This window comes from Podarcis tiliguerta (assembly GCF_965153285.1).
Source record: "Podarcis tiliguerta genome assembly, chromosome: 3".
Lineage (NCBI taxonomy): Eukaryota > Metazoa > Chordata > Lepidosauria > Squamata > Lacertidae > Podarcis > Podarcis tiliguerta.
In genome coordinates this window covers 36,297,459-36,317,997 of record NC_139536.1, presented here as the reverse complement: position 1 = coordinate 36,317,997, position 20,539 = coordinate 36,297,459, and the positions used below count along the sequence as shown (strand labels likewise).

General features: G+C 38.3%; 2 protein-coding genes across 9 annotated transcripts in view; one reads left to right on the top strand and one right to left on the bottom strand.

Moving 5' to 3' along the window:
- LOC310674821 (uncharacterized protein) overlaps window positions 1-7,660 on the top strand; it is a gene marked incomplete at both ends in the record, with an annotated part of 73,609 nt that extends 65,949 nt beyond the window's left edge. The window contains one exon of one of the 5 annotated variants that reach the window (XR_014509766.1): window positions 3,261-7,044. Coding sequence is in view for 3 of the 5 variants with exons in the window: in XM_083434586.1 (XP_083290712.1) it covers window positions 3,261-3,295 (35 nt within the window). Of the gene's footprint in view, window positions 1-3,260 lie in introns of all 5 variants that reach the window. The other 4 variants (XM_083434589.1, XM_083434586.1, XM_083434588.1 and 1 more) reach the window with 4 other exon arrangements.
- Window positions 1-20,539, bottom strand: part of BTBD9 (BTB domain containing 9) — a 144,573-nt gene that overhangs the window by 11,919 nt on the left and 112,115 nt on the right. For all 4 annotated transcript variants that reach the window (XM_083434499.1, XM_083434497.1, XM_083434500.1 and 1 more), the window contains exon 10: window positions 379-457. In XM_083434499.1, the coding sequence (XP_083290625.1) occupies window positions 379-457 (79 nt within the window). The remainder of the gene's footprint in view (window positions 1-378; window positions 458-20,539) is intronic.

Below are 20,539 nucleotides of genomic sequence, written 5' to 3'. Positions count from 1 at the left end.
ACACTTTTAAAGAAAATAAGGAATAATTGTGTTTTCCTCATTTATGGACCAACTGCAGTGCATTAGCATCATGTGATCATTTTTAGAAAGGTGCACAAAGTTCTAACTGTATCCTCAAGCAGCACTCAACAATGCACTAGTGAAGGCCACTGTAACATGGTAATGATAAATTTAAACACATGACTTGAAAGAAACAGTTATGGACACCAATAAATTCCTCATTTAGTGAGTTAGAGGACGTATTCTGTCATCTTTACGAAGCTATCCCAACAAAAGAACAACGTTAACCTTTGGCAGCCTTGAATACGGAAAACTGGGTGACATGTTATACATTATCTTAGCATCAATCATAGAGCAGACCTTCATCTATTATGTTACCTCATTAGCTGTGTTGTGAGTTCCAACAATTCTGATAAAAGATGCTGCTTGTCTGTCAAAAGTTATTACTTGCCAAGATCTGCAAGAGAAATCAGAAGGACAAAGAAAATTAACAATCACACTAACAGCACAATCATAACTTTGTTTACTACGTACCCTACTGAATTCAGTGGGGCTTACTCTTAGGACTGGTCATGTTGTTCAGATGCCTGATTATCGTCTTCCAAAGCAACTACTCTATTCCCAACTTAAGAATGGAAAGCAAAATGCCAGTGGACAACAAAAGAGGTTTAAAGACACTTTCAAGGCAAATCTAAATAAAATGCAGTGTAAGCATGGTTAATTGGGAAACACCGGCCTGAGGGCGCTCCAATTGGAGAATAGCCTCTACCAAAGGTGTCATGGACTTTGAAGAAGCATGAACTCAGGACGAAAGGGAAAAACGAGCTAAGAAGAAGGCACGTTTGGCAAATCCTCACCGTGAACAACTCCTACCCAGAAACCTATTTCCCCACCATAGAAGGATGTGTGGATCCAGAATTGGCCTCCACAGTCACTTACAGACACATTCTTCATGGAAGACAATCTTAGTCAGATACGAGTGATTGCCAAAGAAGAAGACTCCTAGGTAAGTGAGGTTAGGATTTCAGTGCATAGTCAGACTATGGAATGTGCTCCCACAAGATGCAATGATGCCAACAAAGAGAAGATTAGACAAATTTATAGAGGATAGGGCTAGCAGTTGCTGTGCTCCACCTCTATTACCAGATACAGTATGCCTCTTAATGCCAGTTGCTAGGAAACACAAATGGGGAAAGTGCTGTTGCTTCTGAGCTTGTTGGCCACTGTGAAAACAGGTTGTTGGACTAAATGGTCTGTGGCCTGATCCAGCAGGGCTCTCTTTATGTGCTTATCAGGACAGACGAAAGAAAATTGTTTGAGAGAGAAAAACAAAGCAATTAGGGCAGTTCCCTTCCAATAGTGATTTAATTACATGTTTACATATTGATACTTCAGTATGCTTTTTAATTTATTCAGTGTCTGAGTCACCTTTATATGGGAATGCTCTTACAACCATAAATAAATAAATTACAAAATGGAGAAAAAGGTAAAACCCTTAGAACAGTTTAAAAATTGAGTAATATAGCATCACTTCATGCTATGTGACATTATTCTGCAACTAGTAGGCTGGGACACAAGTGAGAAGCGCTTGACCTCAGTTGAACCAGTACCACAACCACTTTCCTTTTTGTAGTTCTTTAACTTACAAAACAATAAAAGAAAAGAAACTTGTTGAAATTGGCACTTCTCTATAACTGCAAAGAGGCAGGAGCCCTGCTGTCCTCCACTGTATCTGGTCATCTGAGAGGGACATTGTGGAAAATAATAAACAGGGCCCTATGTTGTGAGGCTCCAGAAACATCTGGCTGGCTGCTAGGAAGCAGGATGCTGTACTAGATGGATTTTTATCTTGTCCAATAACTCAGTGTTTTAAGATTTCTGTATAGTTTTTAAAGTGGATTACAGTATGCTTTAGTTTTAATAATTAATTTTAATTGTATGCCACCTTTCTATAGTTAAAACTATACTCGAGGCGGCTAACAACATGAAAAAATGTGCATAAATGCAAACATAACAAAAGTAGTCATAAACAATAAAATTCATCAAAAAGCAAACAACCAAATTGAACATTTCCCACATAAATCTAAAAATATATAAAAATAAAGATACAAAAAATTAATACCAACAACAACCCCTCTCCCAAGTGTAATTTCTTACACATAAAAGGGCCACATTATTTCTAATGCTATGCCGTATCTTTAGGTCATATGTAAGCAAGGCAATTTGATGACCCATTTTTTATCACCAAACAGGACACAGAAATAAAATCTGGATGCCTTCATATAACAGCATTCCTCATTACTTTGGATTAATGCTTTATCAGATTAGTGTTTTTCCCTCCTGAACTCAACTTGAACATCAGATTTTAAAAAGCACCAAGCTGACTTCTTACAAACTAGATTACAGCAACAAAGAATAAAAGAAACGATTAAAAAACCCCCCTGGTAAGATGACCTTCTGGATAAGGGGTTAGAAATTCAGATTATATCACAAAAGCATTTAGAATAGCCTTGTATACTATTAATTAGCATAAAGGAAAGCACCAGAACAACACCTGTCTATTACAATTGCTGTATAAGTTGAGCAGGAGTATCGACCTGTTAGAGAGCTTAAATAATGTTTTAGTTGATCCAGGTGAACTTTTTCCATTAGTTGAGCATCACTCTATACTCATTTAAATCAATTCTTATGGGCTGCATTGAATGATGGCTCTGCCTTAGCAGAAAGTGCTTACAGTCACTTAAGTCAGCAGCACCTGGTTTCTGCCCATCCTCTCTATTTACTGCAGTCCTCTTTGCTGTGCCCCTTTCTGTTCTGGAGCGTCCCACAACCGCCCCAAGTAGCTGAGCTTTTATGAATAGAAGGGTCAACAAACACTGCACAAATGCAAGAGCTTTCCACAAAGGCACAGCTTCCCAATGTAATCTGCCTCATTCTAAAGTTATTTACACCAGCTTTAAGAAGACATTATCCAGTAATTTTGGTAGTCTTATTGCTTTTTTAGGTAAGACTTGAGCAGGTTTGCGAGAGAAGCATCTGAGAATATGGCATTTTCTCTGCAAAAATAATAATGTAGAAACAGCTGCTAATTTAAAAAGCCGAATTTGCAAGTGACTTTTCTGATATGGTTACTGCCGCAGTCTTGTTTTCCTGCATTAGTTTCCATTGCTTGCACAAAAAAGCCAAGTTAATTCAGGGGTCCCTGAGACACAAATAAGACTGTGCCCATTGGCTCTGAACACTGACTAAGAGAGTTTTAGCTTTCATTGCAGATCTCCACCCAAGAAGAGAATAAGCAATGAAGGCTGTCATCTGTCATATTAAGTGAAGACTTGAATGCGTCAGCAGAAGGATACAACTGACATTAAGAGGCTTTGATCAAATGGAATATCTTTACTGAATATCGCAATGATAACCCTTCAGAGGTTTGCCTCCTGCAGTTGACCTTACAACTGCCTCCATCATTTGGGAGAGTCCATATGATCAGGAAGACTGCAATCTTCTTCTGAATCTTACATATGTCATGGCAAAGAATGCAAGGCTGTGATTTTGAGGACAAGGATGCAAATTTTACTATGGGATTATATTGATTGTGTATTTGCTATACATAATATCTATAAGACACCCGCACACACTCCAGAAGTATTTACACGTGTTACTTTTGGCCTAGGAGATTTGTAACTTCTAACTGGGAGAATGGAAAATTCAGATGACTGACAGCAAGCATTCAGGGACCAGTTGTGAGCTCTGGTGAGGCCTGATGAATTGAGTTCAACAGGAAATGTTACAAATAAAAGATGGAACATTCTCCCAACTTTAAGAGTTTCTGCTCTGTGCTACTTTGGTCCAGGAATATTCATTAGCAATTAGAAATGGTTGCTGGACTTAGTAAAAGCAACCTGATAGATAATAACAGATTATTATAACCTGCAACAGGTCCAAGGAAAATACATAGCAAGTTAAGGGTGGGGAGAAATCAAACATACTTCCACAGGTTCTAACAAGTAGCTTTGTTACCATGGCTTACCATTCACACAGAACTCTGCTGAAATTGCCCCTGGAAGCTGTTAAGTGCATATTTTTCTCACTCCAGCATCACCACATGAATTACTGCTAGAAAACGAACCCAATTTTCTTGCGGCAGTAATTTTTTATTTTTAGTAATGCCAAGAAATCTCAGCAAGGACCATTGGCCCTCCTGAGTAAGATGATATAAATGAATGGAAGACTAAGAAAGAAATATAGCACTGATACATATACACAAAAACACAGGCATTATAAATGGGGGGGGGGGGAATATAATCATTACTTCCAGCTGAGGCTTACATCTTGAAGAAAAGGCCTGGTACCAGCAGCCTATATACTTAGGCTTGCATGAGGGTCCTCAAGCTGAAAGGCAACAGTGCATGCTGCTTGGCCAGCAAAGTCCCCTGGTGCCACAGCTTCATCTCTTAAAAGAAATTAGCCTTGTTATAGCCCTAGGGGTGTTATTTAATACTCCATATCTCACCTCAGCCATCCCCTCCCAACTTTCTCGTTCTGCCTGAGTCCCCCAAGGAGAGCTGTAATTGATGATTAGCATTCCAAAGCCATGCTTGCATCCTGTGAGCCCGTCATATTTAATTACATTTTAACTATATTCGTCTTCAATAATAGCCTGAACATAATTTAGATAATTATCTCACGCTCTCTCATTCTCAGAGTCTGTCTGTTCCAGAGCTTCCTGCGACGAATATTGCTTTCTCTGCTCAAACACATAAACAGACTCTTGGGCTAAGTACTTTCATCTTTCCAACAGCAACAGCTGTCACTAAGAAACTCAGTAGCTTTGAGCATCCCACAGTCAATTCAAAGACAAGTTTTTATCCTTCTTCTTGCTCCTTTATTTTGGAGGCAGAGGGAAGAGAAAATACATTATTACTCAGGATACAAATTGCCTATATTACAGGCACCCCCCTCCCACTTACACATGGGTTCTGTGCCAGGCGCCCACACACAAGTTGAAATCGTGTAAAATAGGGCCTCTAAAAAGCCTCTAAATGCTCATTTTGTCCTGCTCTCCAATCCCCCCCCCCAACTCAACTCTCCCTTCAACCAGAGTTGAAGCTCTGGGGCCAGTAGGAGGATGAAGGATGTACAGGAAAGCGCCTGCTACTGCTGAGCTATCCCACACATCAGCTGTTACGCAGGGAGGCTGAGCAGCCGAAACAAAACCCCATTGCACCTCCAGTGTCTTTGGGGCTTCATCTGCCCTCATTGATGTCCTCCTCAGCCACAAGGACTCTTCAGGTCTCTCCTGCCACTTTCTGGTATGATTCCATTTACTTATTTCCTGGCACTGCAGGTGAATAGAACACACATAATTGGGGGGGGGGGATGCCTGTATAATGTTCTACTTTTCTTCCATCCTTCCATTGTTAGAACATGTCTTTGTCTACATCTGTACAGTGAACACACATGTATATCAAATGTTATCTGTTAGGTCCTTGGTGTACTGTGGCAAAAAACTGGATTTTCTAAGTGTGGGGAATGGCAACAAGACAAAAAACTAGAGTTTAAAGCAATCAAATACACAATGTATTACAAAAATAAGATTCGGCTCATAGATGGTATTCAGATTAGACTGACAACTATATGTTGTTTATAGGAGTCTATAGGGGGCAGGATATCAGGGGCAATAGCATGAGAAGGGGAAAAAAAGAAGCAATGTGTGGGTGGTGTAGAAAGGTTGATAACATATAATTCGATGGGAGGAAATGGATGCCAGTTAGACATGTCGGGTTAAGGAGAAGGGAGTCAAATGTAAACAACACATCGCTTGAAGTGGTGTGAGGAATCTTACTTGGAGAGTTAGAGAAGCAAGTAGGTAAACAAAATGAGAGGGCAAAAGGTGATGATGCACAAAATCTGAAATGGCAAATAGGAGGTAGAAGCGTGGACCAACCGGTAGGGATTGCGCAGGAGATGTGTGTGCTGTGTGCTAGAAATTGTATGCCAGCTGCCGAACTTGAAATGGTGAGGCAACCAGGTGGAGAAAGGGATTAGCAGCTAGCAGAAAGGGCTAGAGGCCTTGCTTTTCTGGGTGTTCCTGTATACAATGGTACCCCGGATTACATACGCTTCAGGTTACAGACTTCACTAACCCAGAAATAGTACCTCAGGTTAAGAACTTTGCTTCAGGATGAGAACAGAAATTGTGGCCCGGCGGCACGGCAGGCCCCATTAGCTAAAATGCTGTTTCAGGTTAAGAACAGTTTCAGGTTAAGAACGGACCTCTGGAATGAATTAAGTTCTTAACCCGAGGTACCACTATAATAGCTTTCTTACCATTGCCCCAATTCTGCCCCACCACTACTGAGAATACTTGCAGTTGGGAAGTTCTCAGGAGTGGTTGACAGCCACAGTGGAGAATTCAGCATCCCAGAAATTAGATAAATGCTTGAGAAAGTTATCTCCCAAAGTAACAAACAGAAGCTCATGAACTGAATTTGGTTCTCATATAAGAAAATAATATATTTATCTTGATTATTTGAAAACAACCAAAACTCTGAGTTCACATGGGAGGAGGTGGAATAATTGCTCTGGAAAACTGAAATAATGTAATTTGTGCTATAGATATGGCGAGGGAGGGGAGCATTATCACAGCTGCTATAGTGACAGTGGAAGTACATCCACAAACCCCCCTATGAGAACAGCATCTGGAAAAAACTAAAGCCACAGAAGATACATGAGTTTAAAACATGAAACACTGATACATGCAACATATTGTCACTTACGATTTTACAATTAGGCATTATTTATAATCTTTATGTTAAATAAATATGAATTAGATATTAACTGCTATACTTCATTCAAATTAAGTTAAAATAGTATTGCTGAGTTATTGTATTTATAATCATTATATTCCACTTGATCATAATTATATTCTCATTGTGGTGTATTTGATTATTAACCTGGCATGCCATGGGAGTTGAGCTGGTGACAAGGATTGGTATTTTCTATGTAAAGGTAAAGGTACCCCTGACTGTTAGGTCCAGTCGTGGACGACTCTGGGGTTGTGCGCTCATCTTGCTCTACAGTGGTACCTCAGGTTACATACGCTTCAGGTTACAGACTCCGTTAACCCAGAAATATTACCTCGGGTTAAGAACTTTGCTTCAGGATGAGAACAGAAATCGTGCAGCAGCGGCGCGGCAGCAGCGGGAGGCCCCATTAGCTAAAGTGGTGCTTCAGGTTAAGAACAGTTTCAGGTTAAGAACGAACCTCTGGAACAAATTAAATACTTAATCCGAGGTACCACTGTATAGGCCGAGGGAGCTGGTGTTTGTCCGCAGACAGCTTCCAGGTCATGTGGCCAGCATGACTAAGCCGCTTCTGGGTACTAATCTATAATTAATCTGATTAAGGAAATATGAAGATGGGATGACACTGGATAATTTATGGGTATGATCAGACTTTTAAATAAATAAACAAATAACGTAACATAAAATACTGAAATGAATCTTTCTTTTTGATGTATGTGTGGATTAACTGAATTATTGTTCTCATTGATTATAGATCAAGATGATAAAATATAATCCAGATATGTGTTTTTATATATAAGCACACATACACATATATCTACATATACAGATAGATAACATATTTTTTTACAAGAGCTCCGTACATGATCAGTCAATTTTTTTAAAAAAACCCATTTTTAGGATTTCCTAAAATTTATTTATATTAGATTTATACAGCAATAATTTTAGCAAATACTAGCAAATAATTATCTCTAGCAAGATTACTTTGCTTTGACACACCTGTAAGGTAACAGCTTAAAAGCATATGGGAGGGTTGGGGGAGAGAAATTACCACATTCTAAGTAATATGAAACAGGATGGATGCAAACCTGTCTTTCAATGAACAGAAAGACTCCACTCATTTGTAAAAATGACAAATAATAGAGTGGAGACTATTTCCTCTTCTGCCCACTGGCAATTCCCAACACTGTTCTGGAGGATTCCACAACCTCTGGAGCAGGTTTTAGGGGTACAGGAGATTGGTGGGGGAGCTGGTGAAAACTGCCACTTCCCTTCCACTCATAAATAATGTGGCTCCAAACCATTTCCACTGAAGCGAGGGAGAGGGCAGTAAGACCATTAAGTTTAGGGTATAAAATTACCTAACTGCACCACTGGATGACAGTCAAACCATATATTTCGGAAAGCAGACGGAATACATATATTGATCTCCCTTTTGAGCTGTTAAGAGAAACTGGAAAATGTCGTCTAATGGGAACATAAATATACATTCTATTGATGTGACAATGAACTAATATGACTCCCTGTACTAATTAAAAATACAGAACAGAAGATCATAAATGATAATAAAGGTAACTAAAGATGCATAATCAGTGTTCTGAAGAAAATGTAATATGAACAAGCATCTCACATTGTTAGAGGTGTTATACTTACATGACTGGCTTATGCATCAATTATTAAGATAGTTGCTTAACAAAAACAAAAACCTAAAGAGAAATATTCAGTTCCCAAATGACTCAAAAGTGTTAAACATGCCAACAACTGTGGCATTCCAATAAATGTTACTTCTTCCGTCTCTGGCAATGAAACCAGCATAGCAAAATCTCTGCCTATATATTCTCTGAGGAGTTAGCAATTAGTCTTTCTTGGACTAATTTATTTTTAATACATTTCTATCAGATTCATGCATGGAAGCGGCTGTTTCTGTTTAAAATACTCAGAACAACATAGGGAAGTAATTTACTTAAAATGAAAGAACAAATAGGCAGCTAAATAATTACAGCTGAGGTATCTGTTCACCTAGCTGTTTACTATGCATTTGTGCAGCAAATAATATCATGGCCTTGGAGATCTTGCTGTTACCCTAGCCCTAGTTTTTTAAAGGTTTTCAATGAGAAATGTCTTCCTAGAAACTTGAATTCTTGCTAGATACAGAGAAAAATATTCAATGTCAGATTCCTGACTATCAATCAGGTACTGATTAATGTATTTTTATACAGCATCATTAAAATATATGGAACTTTAAAACATAAATAAAACAAACCAATCACTGTCCCAAGGACTTAAAATCTGACATTGGGAAGAGAACAGACGAAGAAAAGGGTAAGTTTAGATTTCATTGCATTTATTTATTTGATTATCCACTTTGTAAACTGACCTGCATCACATCAGGACATTTTCCAATGATGAACAAAATCCAATGATACATAAAATTAAAAACAACCCTATTAATAAAAGCAAACAACAGAGCATCATCATCAGAACAATAAAGCCCCAATGTGGTTAATAATCTGATCCAGCTGGCAATGAGGGGGAAAGCAAAGACTTTCAGAAGAGGGAGGCTTGGGCAGAGAGCACTCCAGGCAAATAAATTGGGCTCCGTTTTCCTTCAGGCCTTATATAGAATCATAGAACTGTAGAGCTGGAATGGACTCCAAGGGCAATCCAGTCCAACCCCCTGCAATGCATGAATCCTGTCCCTCAGTGGGCTTGCACCACCAACCTTTTGCTTAACAGCCAGACACACTGACCTGTTCAGAACTTGCAATGCACCAAGCCAGGGATTGTGCTCCATCAGGGTCTTGCTTCTAAGGCAAGCAGAAAAACAGGAGCCCATGCTGGGCCACTGCACCTAACAGTGTTTGGTTTAGGGAGTCAAAGGTTGTGTAAGTGTAACTTTAACTTTTGTCTAAGTTGTTGTGCTAATGTCTTACAGAAGAAAAACCCTCACAGAAATGCTCCCTCTTTAATTCCTTCATCTCCAATCTCCCCATAAGATATCTCTCATAATTTGCACATGGATTCGAAGCTAAATGTTTACATTTTTGTAAAAAGAGGGAACCTACAATCATCAATAACACACTTTTTTGTGTGAAACTGCCACAAAGTTTTATGGCGCATGAGTTACAACAGAAATAAAACGTGGAACTGATAGTGCATATTTATTACAACGGAAAATCCAACATAAAAGATTTAATGAAGTCTATACTGACTTCCTTGGCATTTTTTATAAAGCTGCTCATGTAATAATAATGATGACACCATTTTAAAACAGTGTTTTGATTAATTCAGGAAAGAGAAAAATGTGTAAAACACAAAACTCATAATGAACAACATTTATACACCCAAATACTAAATGTTTTACAATTATAACCTGGACCTTTGAAATTGGGAACATCTTGGAAAAACCATGGTTTTACACAAACATAAACACATGTATGAAATCTTAAATAAATTTAATAATGTACCGTATTTTTTGCTCTATAAGACGCACCAGACCACAAGACGCACCTAGTTTTTGGAGGAAGAAAACAAGAAAAAAAATATTCTGACTCTCAGAAGCCAGAACAGCAAGAGGGATCGCTGCGCAGTGAAAGCAGCAATCTCTCTTGCTGTTCTGGCTTCTGGGATAGCTGCACAGCCTGCATTCGCTCCATAAGACGCACACACATTTCCCCTTACTTTTTAAGAGGGAAAAAGTGAGTCTTATAGAGCAAAAAATACGGTAACCCTGGAAATAATACAATTCATCACATTTTCTGCCACAAGAGCTCAAACAAATCAATTATCTGAGCATATATGCAAATGCAAATACAGCAGTATAAAATAGTTATCCACCTTGTGCTTCACTTGAGTCTCAAATGCCCCCCACCTCAATTATCTAATCTCATGCAACACTTGCCCTTCACATTGTGTTTTGGGGGCTGCATGGTACAGTTTAAACCATAGCACTATTTTGGAAGTCTAAGCTGAGGCTGCCTTCTCTCATCTAACTAAATAAGATAGTAGTTGCTTAAGGCTGCAATACTACTCACTTTCCTGAGAGTAAGCCATCGTGAAGAAACTGGAGCTTATTTCCATGGACAGGATTGTGTGGTAAAACTAAACTAATTGCTCAAACTAAGTAACTTGTTTAAATTTTGCAGGTTTAGAGGGGGCAGTACCCTCCCACCCTCTGACCAGTTTCCATGTCTGTGGTCTGCTGAGAATGACATCGTGCATGACGAGTCAGAATAGTGAGGGAACTGTTATGGCAGCTCTCCTTCAGAGGCTCAATAATGCTCATATCAAGTTATCTTCTGAAAGTGATCTGTTTTAATACACCGTGCATTACAGTATTTTGATGCCATTACCCTATTAGAGGCAGATGGGGCACGTCAACCTGGGAAGGTAGCCGATCTTGGAGAAAGTAAACTCTGATCCTAAACCTCTGCTGCCTTGTGGGATCTCTTCATGAGAGGAAAAGGCTAAGGCAGTGATTTTTTCAAAGAGGGCCATGAGAGCCGACCAAAGGGCCAACCATAGTTGTTGACCTTTTTTTAGGGTTGAAGTTGTTGAAGTTTTTTTTAGGATTTTAACCCAGGATACCCAGGATATAAACTGCCACAGGAGCTGGATTAAACTGGCTGGCAGGCCAGATTAGGCCCCCGAAATGGACTTTGGACATGCCTGGGCTAAGGAGTAAACCCTACACAAATCCAGAGTGGAATCCCTAAGAAAGCTGGACGGCACCTTATATGTCTCCTTCCAGCAAAGATGGCGCCAAACATATTGCTCTGCTTTCCTTTGAACCACATCAGCAAGGCCAAGAGCAGAGTCTTGTTGTCTGGGCAGACCAGGACCTCTATATACACTCCCCAGGGAGGTCACTTCACTTCTGGAAGTGCACTCCATTGTCTCTTGAGACAGACAAATGCTGCCGCCAACAACAACACTATTGGCCTTTGAGGATAAGCCAGGTAGAAATATAAATACTGAACCATGTTTTTTTAGTCTTTCCTTAACTTGTTGCTCATTTCTCCTCATGGCGCCAGCAATTTTTTTTTTTTTTTTTTTTTAAATATTAGGGAGAGTTCTTCCTCGTTTATCTGCAACTAGGGTAAGTAACACAAGATTGTTATAAATCTAGCCCAAGTGATCTCCACTACAATTAAAACAAAAGATATAGTTGCCACAAAAAGAGCTGACAGCCTTTTAGATGGACCTACCCCACCCTTTTAATCAGTCTCCTTTGTTGTTTTGCCAGGCTACATGTTATTTATCAATACTTTCTTTTACATTCCCTTGGGGTGCTATTCCATAGCCTGGCCATAAAAACTTCACAGTGAGAGCAACTGCCCCTCCATTACTGTTGGTAGCATCTAATTGATATGTCAAACCACTAAGGAATGCAGTAAATTGTAGCACCGCCTCCAAATGGAAAATAAACAAGTCAAAAGATAAACAAGCACCTGAATTTTGCAAAATGTGTAACTCAGTAGTTTGTTAATGATTCATACCCAAGCACTGGTTAACCTAAACTTAGGAAAGATGACAACTCAGTTTATGATACAATTTTCATCAAGACTGAACGGCACAAATGGTGACCCAAGCAAGCATTCTTGGGACTACACCAGAGCCCTGAACATTTCTTCCCATAACTTCATACAACCTTAGTTTAACATCTTTTTTATGCCTACACAGGTATGTCTGGTGGTATGTCACATATGTTTGGGTTAAATATATGAACACAACACCTTATGTTCACCAAACCTATGTGTTTATGTGCTGACATAACAAATCTTGGGGCTACTAAAAAGCTTTTGGTCCCTAAATAAACCTCCCTTTTCTTACACAACTATCCCCACTCCCCTTTCCAAGGGGCACGAATGATTGTCACCTTGCTCATTCTATCCCCTCAACCCTGTGAAGACAGTGTGAGGCACCAAAATTACACATAGTGAATACTAACTAGTTTGGAGAATTCAAAATGGTTTTGAAATTGGCTCAAACTGTGTTAATCATGGAAAACAGAAAGTGTGGATATAATTATTTGAAGGCATTCCTGTTTATCCAGGCCTTTGATGGCTTATAGATAACACTGAAATTAGTAAATATGAGGGTATCTGCTTTTAGATGTTTCCAGATGTTCTAAATGTTTTAGATAGTTTTAAATGGTTTTTTGATTATTTAAATATGTTTCATTTTCATTTTATTTTAAACAGAATTGTTTTAACATTGAAAGGCAAATACATACATGGGAGGGCACAGAATGTAGCGGGTGAATGTGCAGTCCTTACACAGATGTGTCCTTTAGACTACAACTTCCATCAGCCCCAGCCAGCACTGGCACTAAGCTGAGGAAGGAAGGCCTAACAGATGCGAATGCAAAAGCACTTTGAGGATGTCACCACACCCCGACGTAGAAACTTTCCCCCATTTTGGAAGAGGCTGTAGTTCGAATATACAATTTTCTGAACCGCAATAAAAAGGATATACATTGAACTGGAAGGCTATGGATAAAGGGGAAAAAATGATTTAGAGTCCAAGGTATGAGAAAAGATTAAAAACTAAATAGTGCCTTCAATTTGTTAAGCTGGTGGGGGGAACAGGATGAATGTCTATAAGTTCAATATTTCAAGAGTGTGAATTCAAAAGGGAAGAGGGACTGCTGGAGATGCAAAGGAAAATAGTGAACTGCAATAAGGTGAAGGGGGGAAATCTACTAATGACAGCTATCTTTTAAATTATGGAATAGTTTCCCACGGGAAGTAGTGAAAGCCATATCGTCTGAGACATATGAAACTGGACTGACAATAAAACTCTAGAAAATATACTGTAAGGAATAATCTCAGAATAAACCCACAGGGAAAAGTTGAAGACCTAATAATTCTTTTACTTCTCTGATTTCTATGATTCATGTATTTAATTTGTCCTGGTAAAACCTACCTAGAATGAATCAATAGTTTAATATTGTGTAAGTTTTACTACATTTTGCCAGACAGGTGGATGGTGGTAGGAAAGCCGCAGAAATTACACAACAGCAGTTAGTAAAACAGAGTGCAAATAATGTCCTAATTAGAACAAATACTGTTTAATGAAATGCAAGGCCTTGCCTAAAAGATTTCACAGAGCTTTCATTTGATTATTTATTATTGAGGACAGACTTTGAATGAAAAATCTACCTAGCATTTGCTCTTTGGACAGCTTCTGCTAAAAATGATGTTAAATAAAATGTAACAATTACCATAACATTTAACATCCAGCATTCACATTTGAACACCGCCTCCAATAAACTGAAAGGTAGCCCTACTGGATTATTAATATGTGGAGCTGATTTTTGAGAAAAGAAGATACGCTCTTTGGAATGAAGTCCTAATAGATGCTGATGAAATTCAAAGATGTATAATTAAAGATGCCCTACTCATATTATGCTACTCCTGTCAAATTTCACACAGAAGTTCTTCCACAGTCAGATAAATGAATTTATATGTCTCTACTCTAACTTCCATTCTGTGGAACTATTCTGGCTGGCTGGCTCACTTTGCTTTACAAAAGGAGGTCAGGGGTTTTTTCCATGCTGACATTGGGATAAAAGGTTTCAGCTTTTGAAATTCTGGGGATGATACCTAATTTGAAGATAATTGTTGTTCTGAAAATTTGGGTCATTTCAGATTTAATGCACATAAATGAATCCCATTGTTCATGCATTTCCTTGCATGCTCTGTATGATGATAATGGTTTAGAGAAACCATTGTATGGATTAGACCAGTTCCTGAAGAATATGGTTACTAAGTATGATGGTTATGCATTTCATTCAGCATAAGAGGCACTATGCTGGAGAACATGATTGGGAGAGTGCTATTGTGCTTACGTTCTGCTTCCAGTCAACCACTGTGGGAGTAGAATGCTTGAATAGATGGGCCTTTGGTCTGATTCATCAAGGGTCGTCTTGTTTTCCTGGCTGCTGCTACATCTGAACTGTCAAACTTTGATTGCATATGTCCTATATAAACCAGGAGTATGCAAGCGGACGATTCATTCATGGGCTTGGCCTTTCACCCTGAACTGACTGCATGGGATCAGAGCATATGAGCATCAGAGCATATCAATCAATTAAATGGATATAGCTCTTGATTGTAAAAAGCACAGGTATGTTGTAGTATTAAGTAGAATGAAATGAAGGTGAGTTGAACGTTAAGGAAATTGAAGAACTACGAATGCAGATCTTCTCTGTGGTGAACTGTTCCCCAAAAAAGTGTCTTCCTCTTCACTTCTAAGAACAGAAAATGCCCTTTGGGAGTATATGGTTTAACTGAGTGTTTTTATAATGTAGGAAGAGAGAATTTAAGTGTGCCTGTCCCTTGAGCCTGGAAGATGAATGATTTGCTGTACTTGAATTTATTTCATGCACATTTCTCTAATTTTCTACCACTGAGGAAGACTAGCAAGCTGAAATGCATCCAGCAAGTGAGGCTTTGATGAGAGAGTTCTACAGTGACAATTCTGCTTACCGGTACATGTTAAAATAATAAATGTGTAGCTTGCCATTTCTGCATCAGTAGAGTTCTGAGTTGACAGCCTTAATCTATCTTGGTCTGACATATAACAATTTACAACATTGTATTTTATATGTATTTAACTTTTTAAAGAATATTTTTAAGGGTGTATTGTTATTTTTAAAAAGACACACACATTCTCTGCATTTTATATTCTGTGTGTAGCGCATGGTTTTTGTTGTTGTTAAGAACTTATTTACCTGGTATTGGCAAAAATATTTAGAACATTTAAGTGATGACACATGCATTTTCCACTCATTTTTTGCTCAGAACTATGTAGTAGTCTGTGCAGTCTATGGCAATAATACAATCTCAGGTAACTGTTAGAATATTTTTATATATATAAACTGGCAAAAATAAACTGATTACAGTAAAATATATTTTTTATTACCTTTGGATTCTTAATGTATTGAGATGTTCAAATATCATGGATGGTGCTGATGAGAAAGTTGATCGAGAATATAGAATCATAGAATCATAGAGTTGGAAGAGACCACAAGGGCCATCGAGTCCAACCCCCTGCCAAGCAGGAAACACCATCAGAGCACTCCTGACATATGGTTGTCAAGCTTCTGCTTAAAGACCTCCAAAGAAGGAAACTCCACCACACTACTTGGCAGCAAATTACACTGTCGAAGTATATATAATATACTTACTTCTGATTAGAAAGTTTGTTTTAAAAGTTTGGGTATTTATTATGCATTTTTGAAAAGCCATTAAATAAATAAAGCGTACTTACTCATGATTGAGGAAAACAGAAATTGGTCTTTGGAAAGTCTCAAAATATAGATTTAAAATTCCTGACCATTTGAACAATGTATTCAGATTCCTTATTATTGGTCTAATTTATTCCCTACCTTTATGAAAATGGCTCATTTCTGTGAAATGTTAAACAGGCAAGTAAAACCAAAAGCTTCACTTAGCTCAACCAATAATAATAATAATTCTTTATGTTTGCAGAGATGAGCAATTTCCCATGAAACCAGCTCCAGGGCTGCGCCCATTTGCATGGAGCCATGAAAGATTATTTTATTTTTATATAATGACATATTTGAAGTGAGACCAAAAAAACTCAGTATCTTAATATACTTTAATAAGCTATATGCCCTTACATTGTTGAAAACTCCTTAAAATATGTCATTTCTTGTATAGTTTTACAGACTTGGATGAACATCCATTGTCCTAATGGTCTTGCATCTCTTTACTCGAGTTCTATGTATGTAGGAATTGATGCCTCTAAGTTATGCATGTTAATAATTTATTCCTAGTGAAGGAAGTTGTATGAAATTAGATTCTCATGCAACCTTAACAATGACAGTTGCTTTTTAAATGCCTATAAAAGTTGAGGAAAGGTACTATAGTCAGACATACTAAATACAGGTATTACACCACTCAGAAAAACATTTTAACATTTGGGACCTCACTATGGGTATCCAGGTTCACAAACCCTATAATTTACATTGGTTAACATTTATAAATATCAAAAGAACAAACAGAAGATAAAAGGTTTTCAAAGAGATCACCTAATGTTGCAAATGTAAAGCGTCAATTACTCCTCTAGATGGATGTTTCAACTACAGTTTGTGGGATCTTTTAATTTTCTACAGGTGACATTTAGTAGCAAGTACCACAAAACTAAATAATAAAAAGCAATTTGGTTGACTTTTGAAGCAAAGCTGTCTGTTTTTTTTAAAGAGTACAAATGCCAACCTTTCACAAGTGTAACTATGCATTTAATTGGGCACCCACATTTAGTCAAAAGATCTGCTTGCTTAATTACGATTTATTGAAGGAGCTTTCATTGTAATGGTCATCACTTATAAACAGAATTACTGGAGGGGGACAAATGAACATGAAAACCAAGCATTGTGCTGATATTTAAAATAAAATTAAATGAGAAAAATCAGCTTCACTAAAAAGACATCAATTCCAGAGATCTAACACAGGGTTGCTTTTCTTACATAGATGTAAAAAGATTAGGAACCTGCTAGTAACTGTAGCTTTAAAGTGTGCACACACGGCAATATATATCTGCTTCCATTTTCACATGTAATATGCAATATGTACATGGGTTTTCTACATCTGGTGAATACCCACATCGGAAGATCAATCCCTTATCCCAGCTACTTCTTGGGCATGAAAATCTATGGATGCAAGCACGCCTTTCACATTCACAAAGGAAAACACATGCACTTCAATGGGGTTTAATCCAATATAAGTACAGACACAGGTGTGAATGTATGTCTCAGCAAACCCAACTCTTTCTTGAGAAAACACTTCATTTGGTGTTCAATTTTCCCTTTGTTTTCTTAAAAACTCATACAACATGTACCATTGGCGGTGAATGCTTTGGCAAGAATTGGCTGGGCTGCCATAATGTGCAGATGCCCATTGACAGAGCTGTTCTGATCCTAAACAGGAGCTGGGCAGTAGATAGACCCAAGAAAATGGGGGGGGGGGGGGAGAGAGATCACAGGAGTAAGAAAGCTATAGAATGGAATCTAAGAGGGGAGAGAATAGATAGAAAAGTACATATGGCCAGGAACTGTGAAAGCAAATAATGTTCAAGTTTATGTATTGATTTGAAATAACCAGTTACATATTTCATTCTAATTATTTTTCAAGACATTTTTCTTTCCACTATAGGAATAGAGCTAACTGTGAACCTCTACGGTTCTCACTAATAGTCCAGCACTCACTATAAGAAAGTTAATTGAAAAGAATTCTCCCTGTAGTTATGAGGAAAAATGCACCTCTCCCAGAACACTGATTTAAGGCTGGTATTTGATGCGAAGACACACTTTTAGTGCATGATATTTGGGCCTGTCAACTCTCTTTTCTCTGTAGAATATCAAGATTAATAATCCTATAGCACAGAAGGCAAATCATGTTTTGAAATTAAATCCATTCTATGTCTTTCTGTCTCTCTCCACACATGCACACGCACGCACGCACGCACGCACGCGCGCACACACACACACACACAACAGCAAATTTTCTTGGAAATTATCAAATAAAAATGCGAAATGTAACTATACATATAGTCTCAGAACAGTCACGTCACAGGTAGCAGCCTCTCTGTGAACCAAGAAATTTTCTACGTAAAAAAACAACCCCGACTTCTTTTAATATATAGAAAAGCTTCACATCCCTAAGGGCCATTGGGCATCTGTACAAACACAGCAAATTTCCATAAATATGACAAAAGCACAAAGAATGTCACACACAGAAATACATCTCCTACAGTCTAGGATAAGCCAACTTTAAAAGGATAGCCCATTTTCTCTTTCTCCAGTATCAGTACTTGATAGGCCAGATTATTATATTACTTTATTATAATTTATTCAATTTGTTAGCTGCCTTACAGAGTGGACTCAAGGTGACCTACAACCAAGTTTTTTTGAAAAATGAAAAAATGCACACAGAGTCCTCAACAAGAGACATCGCACCACTGTCGACAAATAATGGAAAAATCATCACCAACAAGCAAGTCAATTATCAAATGCTCGGCTGACATAATAGTGAGTCATCATATACCACCAAAAGCCTGGAAGCAAAGGAAGGTTTCAAAAGATAAACAGAAAAAGTAAGCTTAGCCAAGGGCGGGGGAGACAAGAGAACAAAACATGTTTCTGAGCGTTCTCTCCCTGGATGCCCATGTGTGCCCCCCACATGTGTGTTTTCTCTCCCTTTCTAAATTTCTGCATGTTTTGGTTTCGCCTCTTTGAGCCTGTGACTGTTTCTCTCACTCTGAGGACGTCTGTGTTTATGTATTCTTTGGGTCTGGGAGAGAGAGAGGGAGAGAGCAGGAACGAATGCATGCAGAGAGCACATCCATTGTTTCTGGCAGGGCACACCTCCAGCGGCAGCCATTTTGTGAGAACCCGTCTTCTCACTCCAGCCATTTCGTGGTGCTGCTCACAACACAGTTTGAAAATTCCAAGTGTGCCCGCAGACCCAAAAAGGTTGGGGATTCTTGCGCCAGGAACTCATATGCCGATCAGTGGACCACTGCACTTGATTGATTATATGTAGCCAAATCCCGTAAGACAACAGAGCAGCTCAGTATGCAATTAACAGTATGCGTTTCATAGCAGAACAAACAAAAAACTTCAAAGACCAACCTTTAAACTGACGGTAATGTTTCCTGATTGTTCATAGTGTCTTAGGCAGATGCTCATTTAAAGAATTAATCATAGCAGCAATCTGAGCCCTACTAACTGCATTTTTTTAGCCTTTAATCCAAGTTCTAGACTCTTCATCCGCAAAATCTTTTAACAAGCATACATGTCTATTGTTCAAGCTTAACAAACCAAAGCAAACTTATCAGAAATATTTGCCCTTTAGACAGAACAGAACATGAATCGATTTCATTACTGTCATACTGCGTGGAAAACAACAGAAGTTAGCCAGAAAGCAGGGTTTTGTAAAGCCTATATGAAGCATTTAAAATGACAATTATACAATCACTGTGCATTAATTGGCTTCCATTTAAGGAGGACAGAAAGCTTTCCTGTGAAGATAATAAACATACCATCATTTCCATTGCCAGCCTTTTGAGACTGAGTAAAAAGAGGAGTTTAGAAATAGCCTGTCACTTCAGGCTTTGAGTACTAAATTATTAATTTACACAAAATACTACATTAAAATACCATTAAATCGACCAAAGGCAGCAGAAGCAGACTTGAAAAGAAGTTTTCACACTTGGTTAGACTATCAAATGCAGTCTATGACATGTAAACTGAATTCCATTTACTTTTACTCCCTCCCTCTCTGCATTATTTTCTTTGCCACTCTCACTTGATCAGAGAGGCTTGTTGAAGTTTGTGTTTGCTACCTTCGGTCTGTCTTATTTTTCCTGCTGTGAACTAGCTAGTTGGGACTTTGCAATCATTCTTCATGCTATAAATTCATGACATGAACAAGGGATTAGATCTTCAATGCAAGATTAGGCACACAGGAATTGGCAAGGAAGGAGACTGCCATTATCCAAGCACATATGAAACAGCAACAGAAGCACTACAAAACATCAGCAGAAGCAGACTGCTTTTGCTCAAATAATTCACTTTTCAAGTTGGAGTCACTAGAAGAATCTGCTTTTTAAGCTAGGATTCCATGCTTCTTTATGTAACAAATGTCAAAATTAATTCTGAATTGGCCTATCAAAGTGGTTCCCTCAATTTATGAGATATTAAAGTA